The 16,416-nt window shown below is 44.0% G+C and overlaps 1 protein-coding gene across 4 annotated transcripts in view; it reads left to right on the forward strand.

Moving 5' to 3' along the window:
• TMTC4 (transmembrane O-mannosyltransferase targeting cadherins 4) overlaps window positions 1-5,205 on the forward strand; it is a 72,611-nt gene extending 67,406 nt beyond the window's left edge. For all 4 annotated transcript variants that reach the window (XM_033177340.1, XM_033177339.1, XM_033177341.1 and 1 more), the window contains 2 exons: window positions 2,574-2,643; window positions 3,855-5,205. In XM_033177340.1, the coding sequence (XP_033033231.1) occupies window positions 2,574-2,643; window positions 3,855-4,003 (219 nt within the window). In that variant the 3' untranslated portion in view covers window positions 4,004-5,205. The remainder of the gene's footprint in view (window positions 1-2,573; window positions 2,644-3,854) is intronic.
• The last annotated feature ends 11,211 nt before the right edge of the window (window positions 5,206-16,416 follow it).

The following is a 16,416-nucleotide window of genomic DNA, read 5'->3' on the forward strand; positions in this document are numbered from 1 at the left end:
TATTCTTGGGTGGCTGCTGTGGCTGAAATGACCTCCACCCACCCAGGCTTCCTCGCCTAGACATAGAGACTAGCGCTTGTTCCTACCTAGAGACACAATTTGCAAGACTTTCTCAAGCCCTACGCCTTTGTTAATTACATTTTGTCTAATATGCTTCAGAAAATAATACATTATTTTTCCCCTTTCTGTTGGGAAAAAAATATCCCCAACTCTAAATGTGAGATTATTGGTTCATTGGCATAAATCGGCTCATTGCCTGGGTCTTTACACATCCAGAGACCTCCACAGAAGATCAATTTATAAACAGTTCACTGCTTTCCTGAATGAGGCCATTAGAAGCCCTGATTTAATTGATGAACATTTCATGGGCTTTGAATACTCACAGATGCTGCGTTCTAAAGAGGCCCATCCAACCCCACTCCCAGGCCCAGGTACAGGCCCAGGGGCTGCCCCCATGACTTGGATAGAGCCAGGCCGGCCCACCCGCACCTCCTCTCAAACCAGCCCTTCCTCCTGACACCCCTTCTTTTGTCCACATGCCGTCATGTTTCTGTTGCCCTGGCTTGGAAATCTTGACTCTTTTTTCCTTCCTTGTCCCCCTGGCCCAGTGCTCTCTGCCTGTTCTTCCTCATCCCTGTTCCTTCACACCGGCCTCCTCCTCACCCTGCAGAGTTTGGGCCCAGCCCTGCTGAGAGCAGTAGCCCTCTAACAAGGTGTCAGATCTGAGCCCTTCCCTGTCTTCAGCACCACTGTGTCCCCCAAACTGCTGACTCCTCAATGTCCTGAAAGATGTTCGTCCTCACAGGCATCTGAGAACTTAGCTGAATAAATAAATGAATTTAGCAACACTAGAAAACTCCTAACTTTTTATCCCTAAGCCATTTCTCTCCAGTTAACACTATTTCATTTACAGGTAGGGAAGCATTTTTAAGTAGATTTGGTTCCCTGACCTTCCTATGTCTCAAGTTTTAGGTTTTAAGTGGAAATGTTTGAAAATCATCAGGAACAGCCCAGCAACTCCGAACCCCCTGCAAAGCTACACAACCCATTTGACTTTTTCTCTGCAGCCTTCCTGATATGGCCAGAGTCTTAACCCTCTTGGAAGGAGTTTCAACCCCTGAAACTTGGAATGTAGACACTGACTTTGAACGGACATCCCATATGTTATCCTGATGTCTTTCTTAAGTCCCTCTTGAATGACATTTCTAAAATATAAATATTTCTCTGCCAGCTCTGTCCAAAAGGTCGTGGTTTTGGAGATAGTTCCCCACATTCCCAGCCAATTTATCAGGGGTACCACAGGCCGTAACAGGGCAAAGGAACTGGTAGTCTTGCACATTATAAAATGCACAGTCCCAGATGTGGGAAGCCCACCTGGAAAAATTCATGTATGACCCAGGTAGAAGGCACTAAAACTATCCCCACACCAACAGATTTGGTTAGTTAAGCTCAGTGTGTGATACCGATGTTTTTTTTTTTTTTTTAAGACAGCGTCTTGCTGTCTTGCCCAGGCTGGAGTGCAGTGCTGCACTCTCGGCTTACTGCAACCTCCACCTCTTGGGTTGGAGCAATTCTCCTGCCTCAGCCTCCCGAGTAGCTGGGATTACAGGCATGCACCACCACACCCGGCTAATTTTTGTATTTTTAGTGGAGACGGGTTTTCACCATGTTGGCCAGGCTGGTCTCAAACTCCTGACTTCAAGTGATCTGCCTACCTTGGCCTCCTAAAGTGTTGGAATTACAGGCAGGAGCCACCATGCCCAGCATGTGATACTGATGAAAGCATGGTGCCCTTAAGGAATGTGAAGGTGGATGGAGTGAACAGCACCCCTGGGGCACATGTCAGTAAAAACAGGTTAGGCGTCTTTATTTCTCAGCATTATGGTAGAAGGGGCCATCCAGCCAGCAGTTTTCAGCAGTGATCAGGGTAGGAAGACACTTTGCCCTGCCTCTTAGTGGCCGGGTTGGAAGTGAGTATGACTTGGAAGAAATGCAAGGTTGTACCAGAATCAGTTCACACCCATCAGGGGCATTTGGTCATGGTCATGTCCAGTACTGTGACAATGTAGTTCACAGGTGGCCATTCCTTCCTCTTTTCTGCTCATTCTTTCCAGATGGATGGGGCTGCTTCTGGGCTGCCCAGAGTGTTGTAGGTTCTTGGGGGAGAGGAAATGGTCCTCAACTCCTACCCTGGGGGCTCTGGAAATGGCATTGGCATGGGCGTGCTCCACGGCTCATCCCTCTCCTGTTCCCTGGACCTCCTGTCTTCATCACGCACCCTGACCTGGGCGACTTGCATAACATGGCGGAAGTCCAACCACTGCAGGGAGGCAGGTGGTGGCACTCACGAACATGTTCATCCCCTCTCTGCAGCCACCGCTGCCTCCCGCTGCCCCTTGTCAGCCTCTCTTTGGCAGAGCGTGGCCCCCCTGGGCCTTCTGAGTGTTTCTAGAGGAATGCAGTGATACAAAAGGAGGTGGTTAAAAGTTTGAAAACCATAGGTGATAAAACTGGGAACTGCTTTTGCTTCGCATACAATAAATATCTTCCTTTTTATATTTCTCATTTTTTAGGAATCTGAAGCTTTATTCCTCAAGGCAATTAAAGCAAATCCAAATGCTGCAAGTTACCATGGTAATTTGGGTAAGAAAAATGTTCAACTTGAATCGTGTTGAAATTCTGTAACTTTAATGAAGTGGGTGCATGTCTATAAAATTAATGTTGGGAGAGTAGTTTTTTCAAAGCTAACCTGGCTTTACAGTGTGATTCTGTTATTACATTAAAGATAGCAAAGTGATAGCCACACTTACAAATCTTAATTGCATGACCAGAACAGCCCTAAAGTTGCCTACTCTGTTTATCACCTTCTCATGATGAAACTCAGATTGTCCTCCTTTGTGTTAAGCTGAGAAGGGTGAGATCGGATCAAGAGAATGAGGCTGTGGTTACAAAGAGTTATCCCAGTAAATGAACCGTATGTTCTTTGGAAGCTTGCCATTGAACTTACCTCCTTTTCCTTCCTTCTTACAGAGTAGACCTTCCCCTTCCAAGCTGGTCTTCTGCTTTCTTATATCCTCTTATGCCTTGGCTAAAATGCATTTATAATCATTTATTCCCTAGAATGCATTTCTTGCACCCTTTTATGTCTCCATGGTTAAGATGTTTAGAGCATAGCATGTTGATGTTTAGAATGCCCACAGAAATGTGTTTGGACCAAAGCTGTTCTCTACCAACTCCGAAGCTTCTCTTCACAAAAGCCAACAAGCATCCACAGGTGCTCTTCTGCCCATATAGAAAGTTAGTTTTACTAACAAAATCACTGTCATGATCAGAGGCTAATCATCCTAATGACTAGGTTTATTGTAACTATCATTTTTATATTAGAGGCCTTATTTCCAAATGGCCCCAAACAAGCTTTTACTTCCCCAAATGGTGTGGGGAAATATCTATTTAAAATAAACAGCTGAACTTCTGCATAGTGAAGACTCTAGACAGTGCCTAGCATCCATCACCCCCACCTCCCATACCCAGCCTTGCTTCCTGGAACTTTCATGGCAGCACTGAGACATTGCATGTAGTCTTCTTTCTACTTCTTTATGTAATAATGTTACCATAGGCAGATGTATCCTGTCTAGTGCTATGAAGAGCCCTAGGAGTAACTGGCAGTAAATGGATAATCATCAGGGAGTGTGATTACAATAAATAAAGTTTTCAGTACAAACAATATTGTTTCATACAATTAACTTTTGAAAGCTGTTTGCATGGGATGTGTAATATTTCTTTGTCCAAGAGGGTAGGAATTCAGCACGTTACTCAGAAGCATTCCCAGTGAAATTTATCTCCTGCTATTTCAGCTGTGCTTTATCATCGCTGGGGACATCTAGACTTGGCCAAGAAACACTATGAAATCTCCTTGCAGCTTGACCCCATGGCATCAGGAACTAAGGAGAACTACGGTCTGCTAAGAAGAAAGCTAGAACTAATGCAAAAGAAAGATGTCTGATCCTTTTTCCTTCATGTTTTGAGTTTGAGTGTGTGTGCATGAGGCATATCATTAATAGTATGTGGTTACATTTAACCATTTAAAAGTCTTAGACATGTTATTTTATTGATTTTTTTCTATGAAAACAAAGACATGCAAAAAGATTATAGCACCAGCAATATACTCTTGAATGCTTGATATGATTTTTCATTGAAATTGTATTTTTTCAGACAACTCAAATGTAATTCTAAAATTCCAAAATTGTCTTTTTTAATTAAACAGAAAAAGAGAAAAAATTATCTTGAGCAACTTTTAGTAGAATTGAACTTTCATTTGGGATCTGAGCCTTGTCGTGTATGGACTAGCACTATTAAACTTCAATTATGACCAAGAAAGGATAGACTGACCCCTACAATTTGTATAAATATTGAATGTATCTGTATATTAGCATTTTTATTTAATGACAAACAAATTAAGATTCTCGGTTTTTTTTAATCTCTTTTTTTAAAACAATATACTGTGAACTTTGTAAGGAAATATTTATTTGTATTTTTATGTCTTGAATAGGGAATGAGGAATGGAATGGAATGGAATGAGGAATGGAAATCGAATGAGGAATGGAAATTGTAACATGTAGTATATCCATATCTATATGCTTTTCCCCATAGGAAGAAATTGATTTCTGCAGTAGTTTTTGGATGCTCTGACTTGTGCAATTTCAATACATAGGAGGTTATGTAATGTAATATTTTACATAAAACAGTTACTATCAGTTGAAAGTTCAGGCCATGCTTTAGGCAAAAGCAGGCAGCCTCACATCTTTATTTTTGTTACATCCAAGGTGAAGAGGGCAACACATCTGTGTAAGTTGCTTTTTAGTGTTTTTAACTGAAAAGCCGTTTTCCATTTTGCTTAATGAAACTACAGACATTATCCAGAAAATGCAAAATTTTCTCTCAAATGGAGCCACATTCGGGGAATTTGTGGTATTTTTAAGAATTGAGTTGTTCGTGCTGTTATTTGATCCAAACAATGTTTTGTTTTGTTCTTCTCTGTATGCTGTTGACCTAATGATTTATGCAATCTCTGTAATTTCATATGCAGTAAAATTATTACACAAACTAGCATGAAAATGTCAAATTGCTTTCTTAATCGATGATTTTCAAGTAGTGAACTTTATATCCTCCTTTACCTTAGAATGAAATCAAAGTGACCATATCATCTTTCATGTGGCTTCTATTTGACGTGGGGACCATTTCATAGAATTGCACTACAGCGTTTTCCAAGTTCAGAGAACAGAGCGAATAGATCCACACTGAGAGGAATTTGATTCTCTGGACTCACTTTTTGGGGGCAGATCTGTGTAGTGTTTAAGTCAGTAATTGTAAGTTCTGGTGGTTGAAATATATCAAGAAACAAAGTGCTGTGTGTAAAATATTTCTTTTTCTTTTTTTTCTTTTTTTTTTTTGAGATGGAGTCTTACTCTGTCTCCCAGGCTGGAGTGCAGTGGTACCATCTCAGCTCACTGCAGCCTCCACCTCCCAGGTTCAAGCGATTCTCCTGCCTCAGCTTCCTGAGTAGCTGGGATTACAGGCGTGCAACAACACGCCTGGCTAATTTTTGTATTTTTAGTAGAGATAGGGTTTCACCATGTTGGCCAGGCAGGTCTCGAACTCATGACCTCAAGTGATCCATCCACCTCATCGTCCCAAAGTGCTGGGCTTACAGGCGTGAGCCACCACACGTGGCCTTCAAATATTTCTTAAATGGTCCCAAAACAACAGTAATAATTTACAGCTCTCTTTAGTGCCTAAGACCATCTTCCTCTTATTTATGTTCCTATAGTGCTTCACTTGTCCTACAATAGATGCACTACATGCTTTGTTGATTTTTTTTAAAGCAAACTTCTTTTTTTGAAACAGTACTTGTCTATTGAGAGTAATCAAAAAATGATGTTTCTTACAAGAGCCCCTTCAGGATCCTCTTTTTTTTTCCTACCGATTTTCTAAAACGAGTGCCAAATCAAGTTGTGCAAATCTGGACCCCTGCCTACTGACAAATTCCCTTAGCTTTCACTGCTTCAGCTTCCAGCATTTCCATCGTAGCTGTTTTCTTTCCAGAGAACACAGTGATTAATTTGATTGATATTTCAGGAAGTCTTTGAACTGTGCAGATTTTGGAAGCATACCACACTGGCTCCCTTTTCTTCTTCTTCCATCTTCAGGCAGGCACCCTCTTTGTTTCTCGGGTTTCCTTTCCAATGAGACTGAAGTGGAAGGCCGCCTCACAGTTCTTCTCTTATTTAGAGTCTTTTACTATTTTAATGTTTTTATTGCTAATGACAGTTGGGAGGCAGGTGTCAAAACAAACATGGGGAAGTCAGAAGTTTGAGAAATCTCATCGTCCTTCTCTTCCTCGATAGCAAACGTCAGCAAACCTGGAAAGAGGCTTGGAGCTGGGTGTTGGTTTGTTGGGTGGTTTAACATATGTAGCACATGTGAAAATGCAGCACTTCTTCCCTGTTCTTGTTTGGATTTTTAAAAATTTAAACGCAGGCTTACATTTGTTTCTCTCCCAAGTTCATCCTGTCAGGCGTAGCCTACAGGCCTTGACAGGGCCCCTTGAGGTTCTCATTCTGTCACATTGCTTACAGATGTTCTTTCTCTTTTTTTTTTTTTTTTTTTTTTTGAGACAGGGTCTCACTCTGTCACCCAGGCTGGAGTGCAGTGGTGCGGTCTTGGCTCACTGCAACCTCTGCCTCCCGGGTTCAAGTGATTCTCCCACCTCAGCCTCCTGAGTAGCTGGGACTACAGGCACGCACCACCATGCCTGGATAATTTTTATATTTTTTGTAGAGACGGGGTTTTGCCACGTTGCCCAGGCTGGTCTTGAATTCCTGGGCTCAAGTGACCCACCTGCCCTGCTCTCAAAGTGCTGGGATTACAGGCATGAGTCATTGTGCCCGGCCATTCTTCACAGTTTATTTCAAATTACTGAAAAAATATCGGAACAGTAGACTGAGCCCTCCACCAAAGCACTGGACATCTATGTCCATATTCACACCCAACCTGCCTGGACTTTGGGGTGAGAAAACCCAGACTTGGACGTTGGTGTCTCCCCTGCAGTATCATAGGTAAGGCACTGAGCATTGCTCAGGCCCCAGTTCCCGATCTGTACAGTGGGGATAAGAAGATCCCTTATAGCCATAACTTAGCCCAGTAGAACCTCCGTAAGTGATAGGCAGGACTTCTGAAAGAGGAGCTCTGTTGGGAGTACACAGATCTGGCCTCAGATACCTTTATTCCCCATTCACTCAACACATACTAAGGGCTATGTACCAGATACTTTCTTAGGCTGTCTGAATACTAAAGTGGGTGGAAGAGGACACCAGTGGACGGTCCAGTGAGAGAAAACAATGATCAAAGAGTCACATGAATACTAGCTGTGGAGGGAGGCCTGCTCTAACCTGGAGAGTCAGGAAAGGGTGCCCTGGGAAGGTGGCTTCTGGATGGAGATTGATAGGCAGAGAAGAGGAAGGTCACTCCTGGCTGGCTGTTCTCAACCAGGGAATTTCTTGCCCTTGGGAGCAGGGAGGCATTCGGCGAGGCCTGGGGATATTTTTGATTGTTAAAACTGATTGGAAAGTGATGGGGGAGAGAGAGGCTGCTGCTGTACATGGAATATGCACAGGACAACCCCCCACAAAAATCACCTGGCCTAAAACATCAGTAGTCCCAGGGTTGAGAAAACCTGGACCACACAGAAGCAACAGCATCTGCAAAGGCCCTGCTGTGGGAAAGCTGAAGTCCGAGGAGGCCGGGGAGGGTGCTTGAGAAGGCCGGCCTTGGTGATGAGCCAGCTCATACAGGGTTCACAGACCACGTGGTGCTTACCTTAAACTGGGGGAGAATCCAAAGCAGGTCAGTGACATGAGCCAAGTTAGCGAGGTTTTGACAAGGTCACTTGGCTGCTGGTCGGAAGAGAATTGGAGAGAGGCTAAGAGGACATGAGCAGAGAAGCCAAAAGACCATCCCAGGTGTCAGCGTCGAAATGAAGGTGGCTCTGTGCAGCCAAGTGGCAGGGGGGCTGGAGAAATGTAGACAGTTAAGAGTAATGATAAGGAGTCAATCAACTAGTCACGGGCCGGAGGTGGGTGGTGGGGGAATGAGAGGTGCTAAATAAAATTCGGCACAGAAGCCACTGAGGGAGAAACTGGCCTTAAACTGGAGAGAGAAGGTTCTTGAGAAGAAACGAGATCGGGCCCCTAATCAGGTGGAGTTTGGCCCTATGAAAGAGGAAATAAGGCTTCTGTATATTAAGAGGTCCAGATGGGAAGAGATGCAGGCACCTCTGCACATTCATATAGTTGGCTAAGCCCCAGTTGCAGCATTCAGTGGTCGTATTACAAGAAGTTCCACCTCTCCGACTCTCAACTTCTTCATATTAAAAAAAAAGAAAGTCCGGTGCAGTAGCTCATGCCTGTAATCCCAGCACTTTGTGAGGCCAAAGTGGGTAGATCACCTGAGGTCAGGAGTTCCAGACCAGCCTGACCAATATGGTAAAAATACAAAAATTAGCCGGGCCTGGTGGCATGCACCTGTAGTTCCAGTTACTCAAGAGGCTGAGACAGGAGAATTGCTTGAACCCAGGAGGCGGAGGTTGCAGTGAGCCGAGATCGCGCCATTGCACTCCAGCCTGGATGACAGAGGAAGACTCTGTCTCAAAAAAAAATAATAAAAATAAAATAAAAATTTAAAAAGCAGGTAATGTCTAATTTGCAAGGTTGTTGTGAAAGTTCAAGTTAATATAATAAAATATCCACAGCTGTCCTGTCCAGTAAGGTAGCCACTCACCACATAACATGGCCAGTCCACATCAAGATGTGCTATACATGCTGGATTTTGAAGACCTGGCATGAAAGATTAATGTGAGATCTCAGTAATGTTTATACTGATTACATGTTGATATATTTAGATATATTGGGTTAAATAAAACATAAAATTATTTTCCCCTTTTTTTAACTTTTTAATGTGGCTACCAAATTTAAAATTATATCTATGGCTTGCTTTGGAGCTCATTTGATATTTCCAATGGGTAGCACTGATCTAGAGTATAGTAGGAGCTGGGTATACCTACCTCGCAATCTAATTTATGTTTTTAAAAAGAATATTTATTGCATCTAATTATTGCAATCTAATTAATGTTTTCATTCTTGGACTCATACAAGGTCTATATTTCTCATCTTGTCCCTAAAGCTTTCCTAAGTGGACCAGTCTGATGCCCTTTGGAAAACTGGATTCCGCAGGCCTATCATGATTACGTGATTAGCAAACAGCCATAGCTGATGAGGGAGACTCTTCCTTGCTGACTAATTATAGCTAACACATGTTGAAAGAATGGGAATTAGGAAATCATCCTTTTTTTTTCTTGTCCTCAGTGAACCAATTGATTCAAGCAGAGATCAGCAATAAATAAAATCATTAGATGAAAGGTTGATGGGAAACTGCGCTGGAAGGACCAGGCTGTCACCAGCTGAATCCACTGACCAATTTCTTCTTTTTTCTTTTGAGATGGACCTTGCTCTGTCCCCCAGGCTGGAGTGCAATGATGCAATCTCTGCTCACTGCAACCTCTGCCTTCTGGATTCAAGCGATTCTCCTGCCTCAGCCTCCTAAATAGCTGGGATTACAGGCACGCACCACCATGCCCAGCTAATTTTTGTATTTTTAATAGAGACGGGGTTTCACCATGTTGGCCAGGCTGATCTCCAACTCCTGACCTCAAGTGATCTGACCACCTCAGCCTCCCAAAGCGCTGGGATTACAGGCATGAGCCACTGTGCCCGACCCCACTGACCAATTTCACAATCATTAAGAGTGGGACACCGAGATACGTGTTTCCCACTGTGATGCTGCATAAAGTACATTGTGCCTCCCAGGACATATCCTTGCCAAAAAAAACAAAAAAGGCAGTTCCACCTGAATCTAACCAAAATTTGCCTTTTTTCATTCCTAATGTTAAGAAAAGAAAAAAAACCCCTGCAAAATAACATTTCTGAGACCATAAATAAATATTAAATTTGTCATGATAATGCTATTATTACATAGAATATGTGTATGTTTTAAGATAGAAATACATACCAAGTCTGTAGAGGTAAAATGATAGGTCTGGGATTTGCAATAACTAAAAGAAAAAGGGAGGGAAAGGAGGGAAGGGAGGGAGGGAGGGAAAGAAAAAAGGAAGAATGGATGGATCTCTGCTTATTTTTCCTGACACCATTCTTACAAATGGTCCCTTTCATATTGTCCTGGGGCAAGTCATATTTTTGCCTTTTGGGTAAATCTTTTAAATATCTTTGTTTAATGGCGAACTTCCTGATTTCATTACTTTAGGTGCCTGCCCATCTTTTCCCTCCCTGGAATCACAATTGAAATTGCATTTTTGAGAACTGAGAGCCTGCCTATCCTCTTGAGATATTTACTTAGCTTCTGGAAACATGCCTTCCTGAAGCTTTTGATTCAAGTCTAATTGCACCTGCACAGCCATTTCTGCTTTGGCTTTCAGAAATTGGCTGTATAGACACTTTCTCCCGCAGTTGCTGTTATTTTCACTTTACCAACACACTTCCAGTAGTGGATTAGAAATAGTTTGTGCAGTGGCTCACACCTGTAATCCCAGCACTTTGGGAGGCTGAGGCAGGTGGATCACCCGAGGTCAGGAGTTTGAGATCAGCCTGGCCAATATAGTGAAACCCTGTCTCTACTAAAAATACAAAAAATTAGCCGGGCGCAGTGGCAAGCGCCTGTAGTTCCAGCTACTCAGGAGGCTGAGGCAGGGGAATGGCGTGAACACGGGAGAGCTTGCAGTGAGCCAAGATCGCGCCACTGCACTCCAGCCTGGGGGACAGAGCGAGACTCTGTCTCAAAAGAAAAAAAAAAAAAAAAGTACAGAGAGTAGCCAGTCATGGTGGCTCAAGCCTGTAATCCCAGCTACTCGGGAGGCTGAGGCAGAAGAATCACTTGAACCCGGGAGGCAGAGGTTGCAGTGAGCTGAGACTGTGCCACTCCATTCCAGCCTGGACCACAGAATGAGACTCCATCTAAAAAAAAAAAAAAAAAAAGTTTGTTCCAGTTGTTATTACCCCAAAACTTAGTGGCCTAAAATGACAGTTTAATTTCCTTACTGTGATGCTTTGGTTTGGTTTTGTTTTTTCAGATAGAGCCTCACTTTTTGGCTCAGGCTGGAGTGCAGTGGCACAATCTCGGCTCACTGCAACTTCTGCCTCCCGTGTTCAAGTGATTCTCCTGCCTCAGCCTCCCAAGTAGCTGGAATAACAGGAGCATGCCACCATGCCTGGCTAATTTTTGTATTTTTAGTACAGGTGGGGTTTTGCCACGTTGGCCAGGCTGGTCTCGAACTCCTGACCTCAGGTGATCCACCCACCTCGGCCTCCCAAAGTGCTGGGAGTACAGGTATGAGCCACCTCACCTGGCCTGTGATAGTTCATGTTATATGTTAACTTGAGTAGGTAGGTCATGGGGTGCCCAGATATTTGGTCAACCACTGTTATCCTGATTAATACACTCAAGCGTCTGCAAGTTGGGCTGGATTCATCCCCAATAGCTCCTCTCTTGCTCCATGCCACGTGAGCTGGGGTGGCACAAATTCCAGACTGGGGTCTGGAATCATCTGTGGTCTTGGTCACTCATGTCTGGCAGTTTGTGCTATTGGCTGTGAGCTCATCTGGGCCTGAGACCTGGAATGCCAACACGTGGCCTCTCCATGTGGCTGCTTAGGCTTCCTCACAGCATGGTGGCTGAGTTCCAAGAGAGTCAAACAGAAGCTATGTCACCTTTTCTGACCTAGCTTTGGCAGTCACAAAGTATCTCCTGCCATCATCACAGGTCCATTCAGATTCAAGGGGAGGGAACACAGACCTCACTTCTCCATGGGAGGCATGTTCATATCACATTGTAAAAAGAGCACATGGAATGGGAATTTTTTTTTTTTTTTGGAGACAGAGTCTTGCTCTGTCGCCCAGGCTGGAGTGCAGTGGCCGGATCTCAGCTCACTGTAAGCTCCGCCTCCAGGGTTTAGGCCATTCTCCTGCCTCAGCCTCCGGAGTAGTTGGGACTACAGGCGCCTGCCACCTCGCCTGGCTAGTTTTTGTTGTATTTTTTTAGTAGAGACGGAGTTTCACCGTGTTAGCCAGGATGGTCTCGATCTCCTGACCTCATGATCAGCCCGTCTCGGCCTCCCAAAGTGCTAGGATTATAGGCTTGAGCCACCGCGCCCGGCCAAAATGGGAAATTTTGTGATGGCATCTCAGAAACCCAATTTCTCCCATAGACCTACATAGTGTCTACCCTCCTCTTCTAGACTACTCTTGGGGAATTAAAACATCAGCATGGCAAGCCAGAGTCTTAACAGAGGCGCTGCCAAAGACGACACCCAGCAGGTGTTCACATCACTGTAGCATCCCTCCAGGCACTTTATGTTGCATTGGTGCCAATTTGGGGATTTGTATTTATTTATTTATTTATTTTATTATTTTTTTTTTTTGAGACAGAGTCTCGCTCTGTTGCCCATTCTGGAGTGCCGTGGTGCAATCTCGGCTCACTGCAAGCTCCGCCTCCCGGGTTTACGCCATTCTCCTGCCTCAGCCTCCCGAGTAGCTGGGACTACAGGCGCCCGCCACCGCGCCCGGCTCCTTTTTTTGTATTTTTAGTAGAGACGGGGTTTCACCGTGTTAACCAGGATGGTCTCGATCTCCTGACCTCGTGATCCGCCCGCCTCGGCCTCCCAAAGTGCTGGGATTCCAGGCTTGAGCCCCCGCGCCTGGCCGGGGATTTGTGTTTTGAGATACATCACTCATTTCCCCCACTCAACCATGCAGGCAGTACTGATCTCCTGCAATAACATCACAGATCTCCATTTCTCTCTTCATTCTCTCCCGGTTGCCTTCCACCTTCAGGGTCACACATTTCCACGCAAGTGCCTATCTTTTGGATTAGGGAGCCGCCCTCCCTAAGCAGTCTCTTTAAAACAGGGTATAGCTTTTCAAAGCCAAAGTCCATCCTGACTCACATCCTACCACATTCTGGGTTGATGACACCAGAGGCAGAGATTAGAGTGATGCTTCTACAAGCCGAGGAATACTAGGGGCCACCCAAAACTGGAAGAGACAAGAAAGAATTCTCCTTAGAGGCTTCTAGGGTAGCGTGGCCCTGTCAATACCTTGACCTCAGATGTCCAGCCTCCAGAACTGCCAGAGAACGCATTTCTGTCGTTTGAAACCACCGAGTCTGTGGGGCCTTGTTATGACAGCCCTAGGGAACGAATAGAGCAAGTCACTGAATCTTTCAGCACCTTGGCTTCCTTGTCTGTAAAATGGGGAATATAACTACCTTTTTAACAGAATTATTGAGAGGTTTACGTGAGAAAAGACATAGAAAGTCCTGGACCGGAGCTTGGTATATTAAAATATTTGATAAATAACTGAAGGGGGGAAAAACCCTTCACTTTTCTTGTTTCTATCCTATAATTAAATGACCCAGAAATAATTTCAGATTTATACATCAATTTTTTTTTGGTGGGGAGGGGTAAACAGGATCTCGTTCTGTCACTCAGGCTGGATTGTGGTGGTGCGATCTCAGCCCACTGCAGCCTCAACCTCCTGGGCTCAAGCATTCTTCTTGTCTCAGCCTCCTGAGTAGCTGGGACCACAGATATGTGCCCCCATGCTGGGCTAATTTTTTTTTTTAGTAGAGACAAGTTCTCCCTATGTTGCCCAGGCTGGTCTTGAACTCCTGCTTCAGCCTCCCAAAGTGCTGGGATTATAGGCGTGAATCACCACACCTGGGCAATCACTTATTTTCTGACTAGTTCAAGTACTTTTAATCAGTTACATTGTTTGTCAAAACTGCCTGAGTGTCCTACATTTCTAATCATTTATTTTTAAATATGTGGCACTTCCCAAAGACCAATAAAGTTTTCTTCTTCCCACTTGTGATAAGTGTTTGAGAAAAAGTTTTCTCTCTTGATTTAAATTCTACTTTTATCCACCTTTTTAAAACAATTATGTCTCAGCAGTTAAATTTTAATAGCATTAATTATGATGGCTAGACGAGATTTGTCTTGAAGAATATCAAAACTGCTCATTTCTAGAATTTTCTGACAAAGCATATAGATGATAGCTTTCACAGTACTGGCCTAGGAAACTGCAGACCTTGCAAACAAGGTGACAGGGTAGAAAAAGCATAGGAATAGGTGTGTGAGAGCTGTGCTAGGGTTAACTTCACTGGCATGTGTCTTTTATTTTTAAGTTCCAGCAAACCAATTAGATATAAACAACTCCAATCCTTCTGTTAGTTACCTGGAACCTGGGATGAATCTGTTAATTACTCCATGCCTCAGTTGCTTCTGATTAAAATAATGGTAGTGACACAGGACTTTCTTCTCAGTCATTTTGCAAGATGCAACACCCCACCCAGGCCTCACTCAACCACACTACCTGCTGCAGGAGACAGCCTGCCCACTCAGCCTGCCAGGGCCTAGTCAGGCTTACGCACTGGTTCCCCAGTTCTTGTCTTACACCCAAGAAGAATGAGGATGCACTGACAATCAAAGGGTGAGCAAGGCAGGGTTACTGAATGATGAAACAACTTTCATGGAGAGGAGACACCGGGGTGGTCCCCCTACCCAAAGGTGGGAAAGTTCCCCTGATATGGCTGAGTCTGGGGCTTTTCATGGGCTCAGAATGGAGAAGGGGCAGGCTATAGGTAGTATTGGAAAAGGCAACATTTGGTTGGTTAAAAGGCATAATTCAGAAAGAATCAATCGGGAAAGGGTGGGCAAACAGGAACAGAAGTTCTCACTCTGGGTTGCAGACTTCATCTGGGACCAGCAACCCAGTCTTTCAGCTTTCAGGCTGTTTTTGGCTTGAAGGTGGGGTTTCACTGGGGACCTGCCCTATCTGCCTAGGCATTTGGCTGCCTCCTGTCACTATCAGTAGTTGTCCTTGCTTTGGTTAATGTCTCCTCTATGAAATAAGATTGGACTAACCCAGGAGCCTTCAAAAATACCTAGATGCTTAACCCTTTTTTTAAAAAACTGAACTCTTATAGAGAAATCCACTAGAAGTTATAAAGGTGAGTTGCTTTGCATGCTTATGCAAATCCTCATCAAAATCTGTTGTGAAATGTTGTAATGTTTGAAATGCCAACACCTGCATGGAAATAAATATTTTGAAGGTTTCTAGTCCTGATATGGCCTGATAAGTTAAAAAAAGTATCTCAGACTGAAAAAGTAAACTTCTACCCCCTGCCATCCATCAGGCTGAGATAGTGCAGATTAAGACGGCAGCTGAGGGAGCAGGAAACATGTCCTCCGAGGACGCGCTGATGTCATATCAGGTCAAACCCCCCCGTCTTTGGGTGCTTGCTGCTTTCTTACTGAGAGGCCTCCTTCTGGAAAAGCATTGACTCTCAGAAGCTTTGCTGTTTGAAATCATCAGGAGTGAAGCATCTCAACTTGCCTGCGGCATCCAAGCCTCCTTGAAACAAACAAGCAGCCTCTATTTCCAACCTGGGTGCAGAGCTTCCCTTAAAGGGTTTCTGGGTGTGCCAGTCTGCATCTATATTAACTCTGTAGTCTCCAAGGACATAGACTCCCAGATCTGATGTTGACCTGTACTCGCAGCCCTGTCTGCCTTGAACCTATCAAAATACTCTTTCCTTTAAATTTCACCTACACGCCACCCCTCCCCTAAGTCTTCAAACTTTACCTTTGCTGAGGCATCCCAGGATTCCTCTGGCCTCAGTCTTCTCTCCTTTCAACGAGCCAAGAAATCTGACTTTATCCGACTACAGTTTTGTACCTGGTGGTCTTTCATTGGGCTCAGACAGGCCACGTGCCTATCAAAGCAGAAGACATTCTCCCTGGTCTTCACTATTTCATGCAAGAATAAGGATCAAATGGATCATGTGCGTGAAAGAGCTTCATTGAGAGAACTACATATATAGGATTATTTACTGGAACTAATAATTTTAACAAAGAGGTTCAAACATAAATGATTAGTCCTGATAATATATATTTCAAGGTATATTACCCAGCTTCCCCATTTAAACCTCATGTTAAGAGCATGGGTTTTCGGCTCAGCTGCGTGTGAGTTCAAGCCGTTGCACTCTCATTTGCTGGCAGTGTACCTTTGAGTGAGTTATTTTACCTCTCAGAGCCATTTCACAGATAGAATGGGGATAATAATATCTGGTTCATACTATTCTTCAAAGGATGACACAAGAAGCATCATGAAGTGCCTGGCATATGAGGCCCACTCAATATGCATTCATTCCCTACACTGACCACTCAAAGGGAACCAAGCTACATTTCCTTTTGTAATGTTTACATTTCTAGACACCAGATTAGCATTATTT

Source organism: Trachypithecus francoisi, unplaced genomic scaffold (genome assembly GCF_009764315.1).
Source record: "Trachypithecus francoisi isolate TF-2019V2 unplaced genomic scaffold, Tfra_2.0 Lachesis_group18, whole genome shotgun sequence".
NCBI lineage: Eukaryota > Metazoa > Chordata > Mammalia > Primates > Cercopithecidae > Trachypithecus > Trachypithecus francoisi.